Genomic DNA, 19843 nt, shown 5'->3' with positions numbered 1-19843 from the left:
CTATCTTTGATGTCCTGCCCAACTTTGCTCAGATCTCTTTAGACCATGTCCAAATTTTATCTGTAGCCATGGAAGATTAATATATGCTTTTTTTTAAAAAAAGAGATGGCTACTTTTGCCTCCGTTTTCAAATCTGGACTTCCCTGCCCAAAACTGGGCACAATAATTCACAGGGCACATTTTCTGACTCAAGTAAGATACCGTACTTTTCCATGTATAAGACTAGGTTTAAGACTAGGTCTGCGTCAATGGCTGGTGTTGATCGGCTGATGCTGTGGTAATTGGGCTGGCGATTGACAGCTTCTGCTGGCGAGGGGACAGACGTGAGATGGGGTTTTTGACACGTGCAGATGAGCGGTTTTCAGCAATCCCCCCCAAAGCTAACCCCCCCCCAAAGCTCAACAACTCTGAGCCATCTTCCCCCATTTTCTTAAATTTGAGTTCCCCAAAATAGGGGGCGTCTTCTACGTGGGGGTGTCTAATACACGGAAAAGTATGGTAATTACATTTTTAAATACTGCCACACTCATGAAAATAGTCAAACTTCAGTAGAGTCAGAATCACCTAGGAGCTATTTAATGTGAGACTGCCATCTTTCTGGCTGTTTGTTACAGTGGTACCTCAGGTTACAGACGCTTCAGGTTACAGACTCCACTAACCCAGAAAAAGTACCTTGGGTTAAGAACTTTGCTTCAGGGTGACAACAGAAATCGCATGGCGGCAGCGGGAGGCCCCATTAGCTAAAGTGATACCTCAGGTACCACTGTAGTGCAATGCATGTGGTTGTGTTTCCCTCATTATCCATCGCGAGCCTCTGACATGGCTCCCACAGGTCCACACTCTAACCATTACGCCACACTTGCTCATTAAAAAGAAACCTAGTGCATCTCACCATCGTAGGGGAAATGGTCCTGTGTGCCTCCTCAGTCTGTGGTGCTGGGTCGATGGGCAAATTCAGTGCCCCTCTTTTCTCCCTTCTTACGGTTCTTTAGCTTTAAACTAGACCTTGGACTGACAGGCCTACAAACAGAAGATTCCTTCACTGAAGAACATGCTCACTAGGGCATGGCCACCCTACTACCTACAGCAAGTCCCATTGAAGTCAATGGGATTTATTTCTACAGGGTTCTGCTGCATGCCCTATCGTTAAATGGAAATCTCTCCTAGGTTTTAGATGATAAAATGCCATTATCCTAACAGTTACTTGGGAGCATGTTTCATATACAGTGGTACCTTGGGTTACATACGCTTCAGGTTACATACGCTTCAGGTTACAGACTCCACTAACCCAGAAATAGTGCTTCAGGTTAAGAACTTTGCTTCAGGATGAGAACAGAAATCGTGCTCTGGTGGCGCGGCAGCAGCAGGAGGCCTCATTAGCTAAAGTGGTGCTTCAGGTTAAGAACTGTTTCAGGTTGAGAACAGACCTCCGGACCGAATTAAGTACTTAACCCGAGGGAAGGCCAAATGAGTCTTCTTCACACAAACAGCAGCTGAAATGGGAAGCTTTTGATAGGGGCAGGCTAAAATGTCCACAATGACTTAAAACTAAATAAAGGAAGCTGGCACAAGAGCAAAGGGCCCTTGGTGCGCATTTCTGTGCTGATACACACTGCATTGTGCTCAGAGACATGTGAAAATGTTATGAAGTAGGAAGTTCTTTAAACAGCATTATGACAATATCTGCTTTTCCAAACAAAAACAAGTGATGAATAGCAGCCCCTATAGTACAGAGATTATATTGTCTGTGTCTCATGTTTTTGTCTAGGATTAGTTGGAAAACTTCTTTCTTTTTAAGAGTGGTGTGGGGGAGATGTTACTTCAGTTTTTATCCTTTATTGCCACCTATTGGTGAAGGTTTCAGTCCACAATGATGAAACCTACTGTACAGATGAGCTGGACAGTTTTTTTTTACGTTTTCTCGATTACTCATATTCTGCAACATTCAACACTGCATTGTATAGCCCAGTGCAATGCACTTGAAGATTAAAACTAGGTAATTAAAACATCAATAAAGCTGTAAGAGCCAAGCCAATTATTTGAGAACATCGTCTGAAGGCCTCAGGTTGGTCAAGGCTCCTATAGCTCTGCTGCAGAAATAGCCAGTGTGCTCAGCACTTGAGGGTCACTTCCAATGCATGTTATTAACTTCCCAATTTTCCATATCATTCTGAAGCAGTCCTCTTCAGTTGTAACTAGAACTTTGCCCCTGAGAAATATTTGCAGATGCTGTGCTAGTTTTTTCCTTGTACTGTATGAGAACTGACAACCAATACTTTAAAGGTGAAGTAAAAAGCAAAATCCTGTATTTTTCTGTTTTGTTGTCTCATAGTATTTATTTATAATCTGTTATTTATTTGGCAAAATTGTTTGCTTGTTTGCTATGCATTAGGACACCTCTTAGGTATCATCACCAAAATCTGAGATCAAGGAGCAGGTTTTTGTGTATGTTTGGATGCAATTGGGACACCATTTTAAATCAAGAGAGTAGACTTTCAAAACTTCACCAATTATTTGGTTTTTTAGAATTTCTGAGCAACACTGGGTAGAAGGCTGCTGGTTTCTAATGTTTCATGGCTATTTAATTATGTTTTTATTTGATTTTGCAAGCTCTTCCAGGCTTTGCAGTACTGTAGCAATTAAATAATGTCCCATTCTGTAGACAATGGAATCTTAATTTTGCCAATCCTGCGACTTTGGAGGCAGTCCCTAGGCACTTTAAAGCTCATCTTTACATCAAGAGCTTTAGAAAAATAGTTAAAAAAAGGAATACAGTGGTACCTCTGGTTAAGAACTTAATTCGTTCCGGAGGTCCGTTCTTAACCTGAAACTGTTCTTAACCTGAGGTACCACTTTAGCTAATGGGGCCTCCCGCTGCCGGAGCACGATTTCTGTTCTCATCCAGAAGCAAAGTTCTTAACCCGAGGTACTATTTCTGGGTTAGCGGAGTCTGTAACCTGAAGCGTCTGTAACACATTTGTGTACAGAAACAAAATTCACTATTTAGAGAAAGGAACTGGTCGAATCCTAGTGTCAACATCAGTTTCATCACATAGTACGCAGTACCCTTTATGTACTGGGACGTGGGTCACGCTGTGGGTTAAACCACAGAGCCTAGGACTTGTCGATCAGAAGGTCAGCAGTTCGAATCCCCGCGACGGGGTGAGCTCCCGTAGCTCGGTCCCTGCTCCTGCCAACCTAGCAGTTCGAAAGCACATCAAAGTGCAAGTAGATAAATAGGTACCGCAGGAAGGTAAACGGCGTTTCCGTGCACTGCTCTGGTTTGCCAGAAGCGGCTTAGTCATGCTGGCCACATGACCTGGAAGCTGTACACCAGCCCCCTTGGCCAATAAAGCGAGCTGAGCGCCGCAACCCCAGTCGGCCACGACTGGACCTAATGGTCAGGGGTCCCTTTATCTTTACCTTACCCTTGAAGAGTGTCCCAGATTTAGTTCCTGACATCTCTGAATGTTCCAGGGAAATAATATTCTGCTCAGCTACCAAGTTTATTGTAAGAGGAAACAGCATGAATTTTAGTGGCAATATGTGAAAGAGTTAGCTTATCAAATGAATATTCATTAACAGGAAAATAGTCTGATTTTTATTTTTTTCACATTATCATCAAGTACACAATACAACGTTACACATCCCTATATAGGACTCTATTTCTTTTCTTTTTTCTCTTTTTACAAAGTGTACACAGGGAGGGACATATAGTATTTAACAAGCATTTTTACAGAACAATTATTTATATTATGTTCTCAGTTGGCTTTTTTTTAATGTACCATTTAAAACATGGAACTGAAACATCAATTTTATAGCATTCGCTAATCAAATAAAACTAGCCTGTAGCTATTATTACATTAACAATAACTAGTTTTGATTTGCTCTTTTTACAGATACATTGTACAAAATCCACTTCACTAAACTCTTAATTGCGTACGTTTCCAAAATTATGCTTCAAAACAAGTATTTACGATTCCAGATGATGTTAAAAAAATAGGAAGTGGGTCACTTTTTTGTTCTCAAGTTGAGTAACTGTCCAAGAAAAGAGGTTTTCAATATGGATAATACTTTTCAGCAGCAGACTGAGAATTTGAGGTTTACTAACTTTTTAACAGGTTTGAAAATAACTTTTGTAAATTATTTGGATATCTGGGCAGGACTTCAATGAAAATTGAGGCACCTAAGTTTCCACTGAATCAATGAGTACAAGTGCTTTTAGGACCAGGCTTTCAGGCCATTATCCCACAGTAAAGAAACCACCTAGAACCTTTTACAGGATTCTACACAAGCGCTGCTTACATCTACTAAAAGATAAAGAAATGGCCATGTGCATCTTGGAGCAGAAGTCATGAGTGCATTTGATTACTAGAGGTCCCCACTATCTATTCCAGGAGTTTGGTGAACATGCAACAGTCCAAACACAAAAGGTCAGAAACAAACATAGCTGCACATAAATCCGACACACTTAGGTTTGTATAAAACAAAATGTTTTATGTTAGCACATCAAGTGTTTATGTTTACATATGGCTGTCTCAAGTAATTCTTGTTTCCATTAAGCAAAACCAATCAACCCAGGAATACTGAGGTATTTATTTGAAGAAATGTACATTGTATTTTCTGGCCACATACCATAGGGATATTGTGTTTCTGATGAGAGGCGAAGGAAGCATAGAGCAAAAACTGTTCATTTGGAACTTGCGTCTCATCTCATTATATTTGACCAGTGTACTTTTGGGACCAAAACAGAAGGGAAGGGGTTGAAGAAGCCAACAAGCCAAACACACCAGACTAACATGTCATCCCTTACAGCATGCTTTGGAGTCCCCGCCCCACCCTGTTTTACTGCACTTTGCAAATTCGTAAGAGTACATTGTTTGCGTGAAGCAGGTTGTGGCAGCCTTAGCTTTCAGAGCACAGGTGATCATTGCAACATTTATCCAGAAGGGTATAAACAGATAAGGAAGAACTGGACAAACTCTAGATAATTACTACTTAATAAACTGATTGGAAGGACCACTACACGCTTGTTACTGAAACGATTCTTTAAGAAAAGCTGTGACATCTAATGTTTCACAGGGAGAAGGAGACAATTACTCCTCCTCGTAGCTCTCTGTGCTCCATCAAAATCTGCTCTGGAAGTTTGAGGACTCTCCACAGTAGATTTCGGAGGGGCTGCACTGGGGAGGAGGAATCAATGAAAACTGCCTTGTTTGCCTACTGTCATCAACTCCTTCCATCAGCTGAGGGAGAAACACTGGATATCACCCTGTGTTCCTAAGAGAGTAATAGAGAAAATATACAAAAAGTTGCTGGAAAACAAGTTCTTCATGAAGATAGCATCTGTTTCTATTCTTTTTTGCTCCATCTAATGTGCTCCCTTTATACAGTTTATACTCTTTGAAAAGCTGTCCAAGGCTGCTAGTGGATAGTTAAAAATATGATTGGACCAAATATTTCATGGAGTCTTGTAACAAAAATGATTTTTAATTTGGGGTAACCTTAACAACTGTCAATTGATCCTGCCAACAACTGAAACAAATGTATCCATATGCACTATGAATCAGCAATAAGTTTCAAAACACAAATGCATTTGTAATACAGAACCAAAAGAGAAGCACATAGTTAATATGTATGAACAAATGCCTGAAGTTTTAAATTCACACTTCCTGAAAATAAATGCTCCCAGCAACCAACTATTACTTATCATGGAAGAATTAAACATTATGTAAAAAGAACTCCAAATGATGGAGAATAGTAATGAGTAACTACTCAAATGAAGATTGTGTCACAAATTTTTAAATATCAGATGAAACAATAAGTGGGTCCTATGGTACAATGTTATCTTCTTACATTAATTTCCTCCAGTTTATTTTATACAATCTCTTTATGACGGCTTTATTAAGAGCAAATTAAAAAGATATCTTTAACTCATGACAAAACTGTTAATATGGTCACTGAATATGAACCATGTCAGTAAGGTAAATATTTCAGAGAACAAATGTGGTTGAAAAATTCATTTTGAGACAGGGTTTACTTTATTAAATGCAACTTTATTGTTGCTATCCTTCCTCATTTATTAAACGGAAGAGAATTCAGAACACACTAATGAACAAAATGTATAAAAGTCAACTAGAAGCAATAATCCTATCTGTATACAGCACTAAATCAAATGCACGCTAGTTTGTTTGTGTGATCTGCTTTATAATACAATTACTGCCTAGAAAGCGAATCTTTTACACACACCCTTCTAAATTCCATAGAATAAGGAGTCCTCACGGCAGCCCAATGTCTTTATGATGCCGCATAATGTGCTGGTTCTTCTCTGAAGGTCTTCTGAAGCCTTTTTTGCAGAACTCACAACGGTGAGGGTAGTCTTTTGTATGAATGGAAATAACATGCCGTTTGAAACCTGAGGCATCTGTAGTGCTATACTCACAGAACTCACACTGATAAACCTTTCTACCACTGTGTGTTTTCATGTGTTTTTTGAGTTCCATTTGCAGCTTGAAGCCCTTCTTACATCTCTTGCACCTGAACGGAAGATCCTTTGTGTGAACTGAGAGAATATGGCGACTTAGAACAAACGGATCTGCAATCTTAAAGTCACAATGTCTACACTGGTGCAATTTTTTGCCTTTGTGAACTGCAACATGTTTTTTCAGTTCTGAGGGCCTGTGAAAGCCTTTGTCACACATGTCACACTTATGGGGGTAATCCTTTGTGTGAACGGAAATTATGTGTCGCTTTAAATCACTCGAGTTTGAACTTTTGTGGTCACAGTGCAGACACTGATGTGTTTTGCTTTCTTGATGCATAATGATGTGCTGTTGCAGCTCTTTGGTATCTGAAAATATCTGAAAACAAATGTCACATTTGAAGGGCATTTCCTTACTGTGTCTAGTCTTTACGTGAGTTTTCAGGTTGGAAGAGTCAGCCGATCTATACTCACAATATTGGCACTGGTAGGGCTTTTCACCGGTGTGGATTCGCATGTGTTTCTTGAGCTCTGACGGATGCCGAAATCCTTTGCCACATTCCACACAAATGTGTGGAAAGTTCTTGCTGTGCACAGCCAGAAGGTGACGATTCAGTAATCCCTGCTCTGCTGTCTCATACTCGCAGAATTTGCACTTGTGCATTTTGTTTGCTGCCTTGTCCCTGTGCACCATCTTGTGTGTAAACAAAGCCCCTGCATGAGAGAAACTTTTCCCACATTCGTCACATTCAATTAGCTTCTCGGTCTTGGTAGTAAGCTTGTGGCTCTCTAGATGGTTATGCAAACTTAACTTTTTATTTGTAGTGTAATCGCAATCAGTACATCGGTATTTTTTCTTAGCAAGAAGGTGCTCAGGGTGGTTTTTCATGTGCCTTTTCAGGAAGCCTCTAGATTTAAACTTCTTCCCACAAATCATACAGGGGTAGACTGTCAAAGGATGGCCATCGGGCCCAATTATTATTGCTGTAAAATAAAAGCAAAACCCAAATCATGAAAATGGCACTCCTTAAACAGAAAAGAAATATGCTGATATGTGTATTAACAGCTATGTAAGTTGAAGTTATGCACTTCAAAATCTTGTTCATTTCAGTGACACAGTCAAGCACATACTTATTAGTGCAATCCTATATATGTCTGACTGAGTTAACAAGGCATATTCCCAGATAAGTAGGTAAAGGATTGCCGTCCCACTCACTGAAATCCATAGGATTTAAATATTGGCTGGCAATATTACCTCTGTTAAATTAAATTAGCCACAATAATGTGTCAGAACTAAAGCAAAATCATTCAACACAAATGGGGGAAGACTTGCAGCACTTCAGTATTTGGTAGCAATGTCAAGTGCTAACACATCCTTTAATTAAGCAAATTAAACCTGCATAAAGGAATACCTTGACATGTCAGTAACTGCAGAACCCAAGATCTCTTAAAGGTGCCTTGTAATAATAGGAGTCTTTGCAGTGGATGAATCAGGTTTGTCAGGTTTGAGGACAACTGTTTCCAAAAGAGTCCACCAGTACAGGAATTTCTAATTTTAAAACTGAGGATAACTATTTGTTCTCTGTTGCTTTGTACGGCTCTCAGATAAGTGAGTAAGCTACTAGAAATGTTAATATTAACTATAATCCAAAATAACAGTTGCAAACAGGTAGCATGAGATAAGAATTATATATAATCATTGTGCAATCAAAACAAATATGAGAAGCAAGTCAATCCAGACATAGAATACATGGAGCTTGATGAAATGTTTTATTATGTATTTTCATTTTGTATTCTTATGTTGTGAACCATCCTGTGATCTTTGAATGGTGGCATACAACAACAACAACAACAACAACAACAACAAACATGCTTCCACCACCGGAGCTATGCCAAAAGGGCAGAACTGTTATAGTAATCTCTCCGCTCCTTATGAACCATGCATGCGTATTACGTAACTCTTGGGGCTGCCAGGAAGGCAGTGCTTATAGCTGCTATAATAGGCCTATGCTTCCAATAAGAGCACAACAGATGCGTATATCCTCTCACATTTTATGCATCAGTCATTGACAGTAGTTGCAAGAGAATAATGTATCTAACAACTTCTTTTCTCCCTAAAAACGCTGGGGGTATGTTTGCATCAGTACGACTTCATAGGAGGTGTTGGGTAGGGTTTACTTTAACTGCTGCCTTCCTCAGCCAGTCCATGTGCTCTATCTTAGTGCAATTTCATTTTCTTTGCATTTTGGTTACCAGGGACTTGTGCATTCTTAAAGACAAAAACACTTGTGTTAACCCATCTTTACAATGAAGTGAGTCACATTTTGAGGATTTATAAGTAATTTATAAATTGATGTAATTCATTACACTGAGTCCACAAGAGATGTTTCTAAAAATTACAAGCTTTTTGTCTAACCCTCATCCCCACCCCAAAACAAAATGCCAGAAACTGATCCATCTTTTGGTAATATGTACTCTGTATTGAAGTAATGTACAGAGCATAGCCACGTATGCAATCTACATAATCTCCCACTATAATTAAGTGAGTGCAGGTTACTCTCCTTTGAGGTTCCAATCAACCAAGTTGTCTTCCAGGATACTCCAGTTCACCCTGCACTCCACCACCAAAAATTAGTTAGCATTCCAGTTCAATTCTCACTGAAATGTTTTTGGCTCTGGCCCACTCAAGCTTTTTCCCCATTAAAGGTTTGGTTTTGGGTGTGTGTGTATAGTTTTACAAACTTCAGGGCTCCCAAAACCTACTGGTATCTCCCTTTTGTGTGTGAATAGTGCTGTTTAGGCTATAGGTGGCACTGTGGGTTAAACCACAGAGCCTAGGGCTTGCTGATCGGAAGGTCGGTGGTTCGATTCCCCACGATGGGGTGAGCTCCCGTTGCTCGGTCCCAGCTCCTGTCAAGCTAGCAGTTTGAAAGCACGTCAAAGTGCAAGTAGATAAATAGGTACGGCTCAGGCGGGAAGGTAAACGGCGTTTCCGTGCGCTGCTCTGGTTCGCCAGAAGCGGCTTAGTCATGCTGGCCACATGACCCGGAAGCTGTATGCCAGCTCCCTCGGCCAGTAAAGCGAAATGAGCGCCACAATCCCGGAGTCGTCCGTGACTGGACCTAACAATCAGGGGTCCCTTTACCTTTACTTGGTGATTTACATTAATAGGTGTACACGGTGTGTCTAGGAATAATTTTCTGCCGAAACCTGACTTTTCAAGTAATTTATTTGTTCTTCCTGTTAACAGTTCTAAATTTGTGTACTTGTTATATAGTTAAAATACAAAACCACAAAAAGTATCCATCTACATGGTAGTGCTTTTAAAACCTTGAAAATGCTCAAAGAAAATGCATTTCTATTCTCTTTCTCTTGACAGGCAATCATCATAGTCACTAGAGTCGCTGTGTACTTACCTGTTTGATATTGTCTGGATTCCAACCTCCTCCTTTTCTTTGGTTTTTGTTTTGCTAGCCTTCCAAGACCAGCAGACTCATCTATGTGCAAGAGAGCACTAGCTGTTCCATTTCGGTTTTCAACTGCATCTGTGTTATTACCTAATGAAGGATTGAAGGTTACATATCATCAGCACTCTAAGGAATATTCAAAATAGAGAATTTATACATGGTAATAAAATATTAAGTTAGTAAATGGTTGTTCTGTGCCTTTTTGCAGTCAACCTGGGCACTGAATGAAGTCAGATTCACATTCAAATAGAAACCTTTGAATGCTGCTCCACACAGTGAGCCTCTTGCTACACTTGTTTGTGACTCAGACTATGGATTTCATCACCCTATCACAAACCAACATTGTTGGATAATAAAAAGATGCCAAAAGCAAACATTACCCATAAACTGCTCATGACCCAGCAGCCACCATGTGGCTGCTTGTTTGCACAAAATAGGAGTGGGAGCCAATTTCATTTGGCATGAGCTAACACTACAGGGAAGTGTCTTTTGATTTACAACATACCATAAGCTGCTGCCCAAGCTATCGGCATAAAGCTTTTAATATCATTCTCATCAATTTGCTGTTCGTGAACAGCTGCTGCGTCTTCCTCTCCTACAATTACCTCCATATATACCTCATCAGCAATTTCTGCAACATCTAAGAGAAGAAAAAACAATATAATACAAATTTTGTGTCATTTTAAACAAATTCTTAACCCTAAATAAAGGTCAAATACTTACTTAAATCTTCATCTTCATGCTGGGAATCATTTACTGTCATATAAACCATTTTTTCCCTTGGAATGCGAACACCGCTATTTTGATTCATTAATGTGTCTCCATTGTCATTTTCAGATTCACTTTCCACAATATCTACTGTGCCTCCTGGGTGGGGGGGGGGGGGAAAGTTGGTCAAAGTATTTTGTAAAAGCATGTTTCTACTAAATTATGGTTTAAATATAAGCAATAGAAAATAATCTACACTTTCCCCACACAACATCTGAAAGAAGCCCGAGTCAAATAAAAGGAGATACTATGAAAGGTTAAGACTCAGCAACTAATTTCCTGGAGATACGTTGAGAAGAACAAAGGATAGTGGGCCTAAACCTTAACTTCCACTTTCTATTGCTACCAGCCAACATGTCAGAAAGGCCAGATTCTTCACCATTTTTATTTCTAGTTTGGCAACTAGAGGGAAAGGAGGAGTCTTATGATAGCTCTCAAGAGCACAGCTTTTGTCCTTCGACCTCCAATTACTGATGTTTAGATTAAGTTTAAAAATAAAATAAAATAGAATGCTGTACCTAAGTCATCTTCCCCTGGATCAGCTTTGAAAATATACACCTTGATGACCTCTGGGCAAATGCCATCCATTTTACAAGGATCATTTTCTGACACAGTTTTTCTTGTCAGGTCAACAGAATCATCAGTTTCTGCCTTGACAGCATCATCCACTACAGAGAAAAACAATAAATGATCAATCCAACACAAACTGATTGCAGTAAGACAAAAATTTATCATTTCAATTGTAGAAATATTTTAGAATGCAGTAAAACTATAAATGACAGTAAAAGAAATGTTTATATGATTTATTATTCTAGTTACATGAAAACTAGTGAGATATGTTAAGAAGATAAATTCAAAATGCTCTCCTGCACTGCCTATTTCTCTTAATTAGCTAATAACCGTGACCAAACTTGAAAAATGTTAATAAATCAGGGAAGCAACATGGGGTGGGGAACTGGAACAGGCTGGTGGGCTGGATCATTATCTCTTCCACCCCTGGTGAACCAGCATTTCATGAAAGTTCTCACACTGGAGTTGGATCCTTAGCTGGCTCAGTCATGTACATTGGGCTTCACAAGACCTGACAACCAGCTGACTGACTGCAATTTATGGACTAGACCCACCGACCAGCTCACTGTGGGAATTCTGCAGACTTCTGTGCACAGTACTCACAAGCCCCAACAACCTGATTGCCAGAACTTTGTGAGCACTATACACTGGGCTTCGCAAGACCCACCAATCAGCTGACTGTGGGTGCTTGCGAACCCCTCTTTACACATCAGCTGATCAATGGTGCAGGCAAAGCCCTTTTGGCTTGTTCCTTCATCTGCCCCACACCCGATAAAATCAGGAGTAGGATAGGTGACTGTGGCTTGTCCAAACCGGTCTTGCAAGTCAAATGGAGAAGCCTGGTGAGCCTAATTAGGCCTGGGGGCTAGAGGATCCCACATGCCAAAGTCACAGAATAGCCGTGTTAAAAGTAAAATGTGAGTTTCTTTGTAGTGTGCCTTGGTAATAGTCAATTGCGAAACAATTAATCTGTAATTGCCTTGAGGAAAGCGGGGTGATTATAAATAGAAAAAAACTGATTTGAGGTTTTTGTTACAATCAAGCAGTATATAATTTTCATGAAATAAAATGAATAACTAAATTGTGCTCTCATGATCTATCAACAGACAGTGAAAATGCTGATGATGATGCCGCACAGCAGAATTCTACCTAGAAGTCTATATGATGTGGTACACACCTCTATTTGTGCCACAACAGCTGAAATGGAATTCTATGCAAGGCAAGCTCATACAGCCTGTCTCATCAATTTCCATTCCACCCTGCTTGCTACATCTTTTGTTTTTGCCAATACTAGGTTGCAACTTTACTGGGAATGGGATGGAGACACTGTGAGTTTGAGAACCACTGCCAAAGCCTCAGAACACTCCTTCTACAGTTTGCCGCATGGCACATTAAACAGATACATGAATTATGTAAAAAGTGGAGATTTAAATTTAGAAGCATGTTTTCATTTTGCTTGATAAACTGCTACAGACTGGCCAAGGCAACACCAAATTAGGCATCAAACTCATGACTTAAAAACTGGTAGAGCTTGTTTGGGAGGCTGAAAGCAAAGAATGAGGTAATAGGGAAACTTTCACTCGGCATAATTATTGTATAAGCATTCTCGTCAAATTATAAAGGGTGTGGATTTATATTTTGTCTGAAGAGAAGAACAAGTATATATAGTTTTAGAACAGACTAAGAATTTAGAACATTGATATATGAGAATACAGAGGTGGGATCTATTATCTTTATAAGAGGTAATAGCTGAGTAACATAAGGTTGCATCTTATATGCATAGCTATGCTAGTGCACTTTATTGATATCCTGTCCCTAGGCTATAAACAAACTCACCCATCCTACTATGCTTCTAGAAAGTTCTAAAAATTCTACTATGCATCATGCAGCATTACATTGGTGGAATCATGCTAGCTAAATAGCCTGACAATTATGAGAGTTCTCCTCAAACAATTCCCACCACCAGCTTTCTCTGCCTAGTGCTATGCCTTCAAATGACTTTGTGCATTGCTGCTATGTTGCATTTGACAAATGAATGCCATTTGTCAGCGCAGTATTACCAAGGTATAGTGCTGTGCTGACATAACATAACATAACATACAGGGTCAGGGTCATGTTACAGCAACCATCCTAAACCCTGCATCCCCTTTCTCATCCAGCTCATTCTCGGTTCTTCTTGACAAAGTGGTGGTGGGGATCAATCAAATCAAGACTCACAACCACTGAGTAATATGATGGTTGCCATCTTCTCTCCACCCCTCCCCAACTCACCAGCAGCTACTGAAATTACTACAAGTGTACTTAGCATAGATTAACACCACAGAAGTCCAAGGGATTAAAAGTGAAGCAATAGAAGTTCTCTGGATTAAGGAATTTGTAAATAAATTTGTGGCTTTTGAAATACTTCACCCAGACACTTACAGGAAATCATAAGGTAGTCTTCACAGTTGCCCTTGTCATTATCATGTTCCACAGGTATTCCACTGGCATCAATTACAGCTTCAGAGGCACAATCTGCTACCAAAACTTCAGAAACTACATCTTCTCCCAGAGAACCTGTGGCAATTTCTGCTTCTACAACATTGCTATGATCATGAACAACATGTTCCAATTGTCCAACATCAGGTACGTGCATTGACGCACTTGTGAGCACATGCTCAGGTATCGACATTGCTGAAGCTGTGATCTCAGAGGATAAAACATCTTCTGGAACAGTGCAGTGTGCTAAAGACACTTCCTCAGTGACATCAGTGTCCAGCACTGGTTCAGGCATAATAACAGTTTGAGATACATCAGTATCTTCCATGATATCTGGACACTCAACATCTTCTATAACAACGTCCTCAATTACATCCTGGATTACTACAGAATCAGGATCCTCTGGGACAAAGTTATGAACTGTTATGTCAGAATCCTCCACATCTGAGACATAGACTGTTTCCTGTATTTCAACAACAATCTCATTTCCATTCAAATGTGTTCCATCAGTTCCTGAAATACATAAAAATAATCAAAGTTACTGTGACAGTATAGTTTCAGGTTTCATGAAAATGAGATCTATTTATGACTTCTTTCCCCACACATCATATGCAAGTTCTTGGATTATTCCCTATGTGACATATTCCATATTGTTATAAAGTTTACAAGCTTCTTGTTAGCTCCTGCTGGTCTTATTGTGCCTTCAAAATCACAGAGGGTTAGAAGGACCTAGAATTCACTGAGAAAAAGTGTCAGGTGGATATGACTTTGTGGAAAGTATAGGAAGATGTTAAAACTGATAAAAAGAACAGAGAATTGAAAATGTATGCAAAGGTTAGGAAGCGCTAACCCAGTTGTAAACTATCTCAGTCTTCCCATTCTGTAACAACCTCCTACGCAGCCCGCATTATACTTGGTATCCAAAGAAAATAATCATTATTATTGTCTTATTCTAGAGAAATGGTAAACAACAATATTAGTACAGAAATACTTAAAAGATTATATAGTGCATTTTAGTGGTGGTTGGTAGTTCTTTTAGCATCAAGGTACTTCTCAAAACATGTTAACTATGGAACAGAATGAATTTAGACTTTCAGGCAGGAGAGTAGAGATTTTTTAAAAAAAAACCACAACCCAGTATGGTGTCATTCAGTAAAGACCAAATAGGCTACATCATGCATTTAGAGAAATCCATTTTAGACTGTCATACCTGTAGGATCAAAAAACGCATGTGGGTCATGTGGCTGTAGCTCAAGCCCATCTTCATCCATGGCCTTTATCTCTCATCAGTCAGAAATGTCTATAAAATAAAAATGAAGAAGCTCCAGTATTTATGTGGCATGCATATTGAACTCAGTTCATGGATGAAAAAATCCCAAGAGGGAAAAATATTCTCAAGAAAAGAGTCAATTCCTCAGGACCTGCCCCCTAGACTACAAAGTGATATGCACACACTGCTTGCTATATCCAGTGGGGGCAGGAAAATACAACTTTCAGGGCAAAACACTCCTACCTCACTGTATGTATTTGTTCATTCAAAATATCTTTTTGGCTCTCAGAAACAACATATATGAAAATGAATGATACAAAGCTGTATGAGATATATTAGAGAAGTTTGTATTAGCATTAGAAAGCTGCTCATTTACAGTCTTAAGAAATGGCAGTGTTAAGGTTTTCTTCAAAACTATTAAAAAAAAATATTGAAGAGGTCAGTTACAGTGGTACCTCTGGTTGGGGATGGGATCTGTTCCGGAGGGCCGGCCGGATCCTGAGGTTTTCACAACCGGAAGACTGCTTCTGCGCATGTATGTGTGGCAAAAACCTGTTAAAATACTTCTCAGTTTGCCACTTACGCATCATGAAGTTTACATAATGATAGCTTTACATAAGCGGAGGTACTACTGTACACTAAAGCTGTGGGGCCATCACCAAGAAGGTCTTGTTTCTTGTGCTCCACAGCCTAGTTTATCTTATTGACAGATATACAAACAGGACCTCCGAAAAAGATCTTGGGACAAGGGTGGGGAACCTGCGGCCCTTCTGATGCCTCAGAACTACAATGCCTATTGGCCCCAAGGCAAGCAGGGATAATGGGTGCTGTAATCCAGCAACATTTGGAGAGCCAAAGTTTTCCCAATCCTGTTTTAGGGCACAAGCTGGGCTGTACAGATAAAGGCAATCCTTAAGCAAACCTGAAAGATAAACATAGCACTTTGAATTGGGCCCAGAACCATACTGGTAATTATTGCAGCTGGTGTAGAAACAGTGTTAGATGAGAAGACTTTCTGGCCTCTATCTGTATGTATATACCACATTTTGCACCAACTAAATTTTCTGACCCATCATCAAAGGCAGCCCCCGTGGAAACAATATTACAGTAGTCCACTTTGGAGGACGCGAGTGCATGGGTAACTGAGGCCAGGTTTGACTCATCCTGAGCTGGTAGAGGCACTTCTGGCCACTGCCACTATATATGCATCTCTGGACAGGAATGAATCCAAGAGCACCCCCAAGCTGCACAACTGCTCTTTCAACAAAAGTGCAGCCCCATTTGGAACAGGTCTCACACCTCTATTTAGATCAGCCAACTTCTCAACCCACAGAACCTCTTATCTGAATTAGGTTTCTGCCTTCCTCCCCACCATCTCATCCCTTCCAATATGCATCCCGATATCTGGTCAGCCTTCTTGGGATGCATAGGTGGAAAAGAGAGACTGAGCTGAATGTCATCTGCATATCGATGTCAAGACAGGAGTTGGGAGCAGGTCAGCAATAACTCACAAGGTGTTAGTGAAGTTAACTCTTTATTGAAATAAACAAAAACAGCTCAGGCCCAGTGAGCACGGTAACTCTTCCCAGTAGGTCTTGGCCCAAATAGGCAGCTGGTGCCTTCCCCAAACTCCCTAAGTCTCATCTCCCCCAGGGTCCTTCCCAAGCAACCTAAGACTTCTTTGCCTTGCCTGTTTTTATTCCTCCCTCTTAACACCTCTTCGAGAGGGGGGGGGGCGGAGAACTTGCAGCCTGACTCATCTCTGCCTCTTGGCCCCCCTCCTCTCCAGCCTCCTCTTCTGCCTCTGGTTCTGGACTCTGCCACAGACTCTTCCTGCTCACCAAACCCTCTTACCTGTTCAGCTTCCGACACCTCCTCCTCCCAGCCTTCTCCCTCTGACCACCCATTGTTATCCCACCACCAATTCCCTGGCTCTGATCCTTCTTTCCCTGGGTGGTTTTCCAGCTGGTGCCTCCCACCACTCCTCTGCATCCAGCCAGATCATGACAACTGTTAATATTGCAACTCAGACCTCCCAATGACTTCTCCCAACTGTCTCCCATTGCTTCTAAATACTGAAGATAATACTGAGATAAAATAGAACCCTGAGGCATTTTGCATGTCATGAAGCAGAGCAGAAACCACATTCTTGGACCATTCAGGAAGAAGTGGAGCCACTGTAACATGGTGTCTCCAACTCAGACAGGAGGGGCAGAAGTATGTCATAGTAATGGTACGAAAAGCAGCTGAGTGGCAGCATTAGCAAAAGTTTATTGCTAATCATGAGCAATAAGTTGCTTTTTTAAGTAAATCAATGATTTATTCATAATGAAAATTTGAAATATTGAGATGCTAATGTGCAAGGAATAAACAGAAACTGTGTTTTTCAAACTGCATCCTTAGTCGCAAGCAAAACTACTCTACATGCATTTAAACACCCACAGAAGTTCGGGACAGTTAAAAGCTTTGGATTTGTTCATTGCACAAATGCTGTTGCGTCCAAAATAAGCTGAAATTAATTATTACCAAAGCATCCAGGGAAATTACCATGCACATTATTTTCTGCTTCTACTCACTCTGCAGAAAGTGGATACACACACACACACACGAATATATATATATTTACTCCAGAAAATCATTTTTCAATCTCATCTCCCTGCCTGATTGTCATATACACTTCAAAGGAGACTTTAGTAAATAATGTTTTTTTCCTCCCTAAAGCAAGTTGTACAACATTACTAGCCCTTTCCCACTGTCCCTAAAACTGAAAGATGTTCTCTATGAAATCCCCATTAGCTTTCAAGATGTTGATTTGAAAATTGCTTTTTATTGTTTCAGACACAGCAGATATATTGACTTTCAGTGGCCTTCCCGATTCACAGTAACCCGACCTGTCTACTTCACGTATTACAGTTAAGAAACACAAAAATCACTAATCCCACACCTTGAGGCACTTTGTCTGACATCCTAACACGGGAGTGAAACTCCCAGAGGCTGCACTGTGGGTTACCCAGAGAAAACTGCTTTTCCTTTTTAATTGGGTGAGCTTGAGCTGAAGACTGCAAAACTGTACTAAGCCTGCCTAGTGTGGCATTTTTAATTTGGTTTCTAGCGTTGCGCCACCTCTACCCCGCGAAAGTGTTAACACCCCATGGAAGATGTCAAGCGACCCCGCGTCCCCTTCACAATGAAGCCAGTTGGTCTTCCCCAGCATGGAGAGCCAGGCATCTATATTCCCTGGCATGAAGTATTATGTATACTGTATATGGTTTCCCCCACACTCCCTCAAAAAAAAAAGAGAGTCCCTTGAATAAACTCTGGCGCCAACTGGCACATGGCCCCCTTTGCAGAGGAGCCTGGGGGCGGTCGTGTGCGCTGCTCGTGCCCCATGGAGACGGGACATCGTTTAACCGCATTGTTGGCAGCGGAATCGCCTGGAAAAGCCGCCCAGCCCGTCAAAAGCTACGGCGGTGGGGCGGGAGACTGCGGGGCTGGAGCTGGCCCACGAGCAGCCGAGCAGGACAACTGGGCACAACACGGGGAAGGAGGGGAGGGGCGAGCCTCCCCCACTGGCGCCGTCTCCGCCCTGCCCTGCCCGTAATGGGGACTGTCTGGGGCCAGGAGCGATGAATTCAAGATGGCGGCCGGCACTCTCCCTCAGCCTCCCTTACCGCCGCCATCTTGTCTCCTCCTTGCAGACAGTCTCCCTCCGACTCGGCCCCGGCCCCGCTCGCTCCCTCAGCCCCGCGCCTCAGACCTGTTCCCCGCGCGCCTCGCGCCACCCCGCCGCCTCTTCCCTTCCTGGAAGTCGAGCTGCGGCCGCCTAGGCCCCGGAGCAGGGCCTCACGGCCCACTCCTGCAGGACGGAGCCCGGGCCCGCGGCCTAGCTGCGGCCTTCTCGGGGCCTGCACGTCGGCGGGCGCCGAGGCCTGGTCCCGCGCGGGGTAAGGGCCTAGCTGGGGCCTGTCCCGTGCTGCTTACCGGGCGGGGCGGCGGCGGCCTCTGCGCGGCCTTTCTGCGCGTAGCTGGGCCGATCTCGGTGGTAGAGCCGCAGCGGCGGGGCGGGCGGGAGCGGAGGGGAGGGAGGGGCCGAGCTCGGAGCTGAGTGGAAGCGGCCAAGCTCCCCGGGCCGGGCCGCCGTCAGCACGTCACGTCACTGCCCGAGAGAGACCCAGGGAAATGCGGAAGGGAGAAGCCGGCGCTGCTGCCGCCTGAGCCGCCTGCTCTTCAGGCCAGGAGCCGGGCCGGGCCGAGCGGGCGGGCGGAGGAGAAGGAACCGGGCCAGGGACGGGAAGATGAAGTGCAAGGGCGGCGGGTCTCTGCCAGCCCCTCCCGCTGCAGCTGCCGCTCCTGCCGCCGCCGCCGCCTCCTCCGTTCCAGCTCGGCGGTAAAATTCCGCTCCGGGCTCAGACTTGCTCAACTCGGCGCCGGGGAGCGGAGGGTGGTTTAGGCCTGGAAAATCCCCAACTTTTCGGGGTGGCTTCCCCGCAGGCACTGCCGGGGGCACCCCCGCCTCCCGGATTTCTCTTTTACCCCCCTCGATCGCCGAAGTTTATTCTGCTCACCGCATTGTTAAAAAGGAAGCGTTTATTGCATGCCGACATTTTTGGATTAAAATCTTTACTTATTCAGGCCCCGTTTCTCCCCCCCCCCCCACCTCGAGAACAATACATGTTTTTTGGGATGAAAGATTGAACAGGGAAATGCAGGAATCTTCTCAAGAATCGGTTTGTTAAAGGTCATAATCTTCCAAAAAAAAACCCCAACAAACTCAAAAAACCGTAGTGCCGTTTTTCTTTTAAAATGTTG

At 42.3% G+C, this 19843-nt stretch overlaps 1 protein-coding gene across 1 annotated transcript; it reads right to left on the bottom strand.

Moving 5' to 3' along the window:
* Nucleotides 1–3578: 3578 nt before the first annotated feature.
* ZFX (zinc finger protein X-linked) lies at nt 3579–18772 on the bottom strand. The gene is given in 9 exon segments (XM_083734275.1): nt 3579–6292; nt 6294–7465; nt 9898–10038; nt 10454–10588; nt 10672–10815; nt 11235–11384; nt 13708–14277; nt 14975–15064; nt 17979–18772. Coding segments are annotated over 8 exon segments (2412 nt in total). The 5' UTR covers nt 15036–15064; nt 17979–18772; the 3' UTR covers nt 3579–6253.
* Between the last annotated feature and the right edge of the window lie 1071 nt (nt 18773–19843).

Source organism: Podarcis gaigeae (assembly GCF_964106915.1).
Source record: "Podarcis gaigeae genome assembly, chromosome: 4".
NCBI lineage: Eukaryota > Metazoa > Chordata > Lepidosauria > Squamata > Lacertidae > Podarcis > Podarcis gaigeae.
Note: the sequence above shows the minus strand (reverse complement) of the source record. Positions and strands in the feature narration are given on the sequence as shown.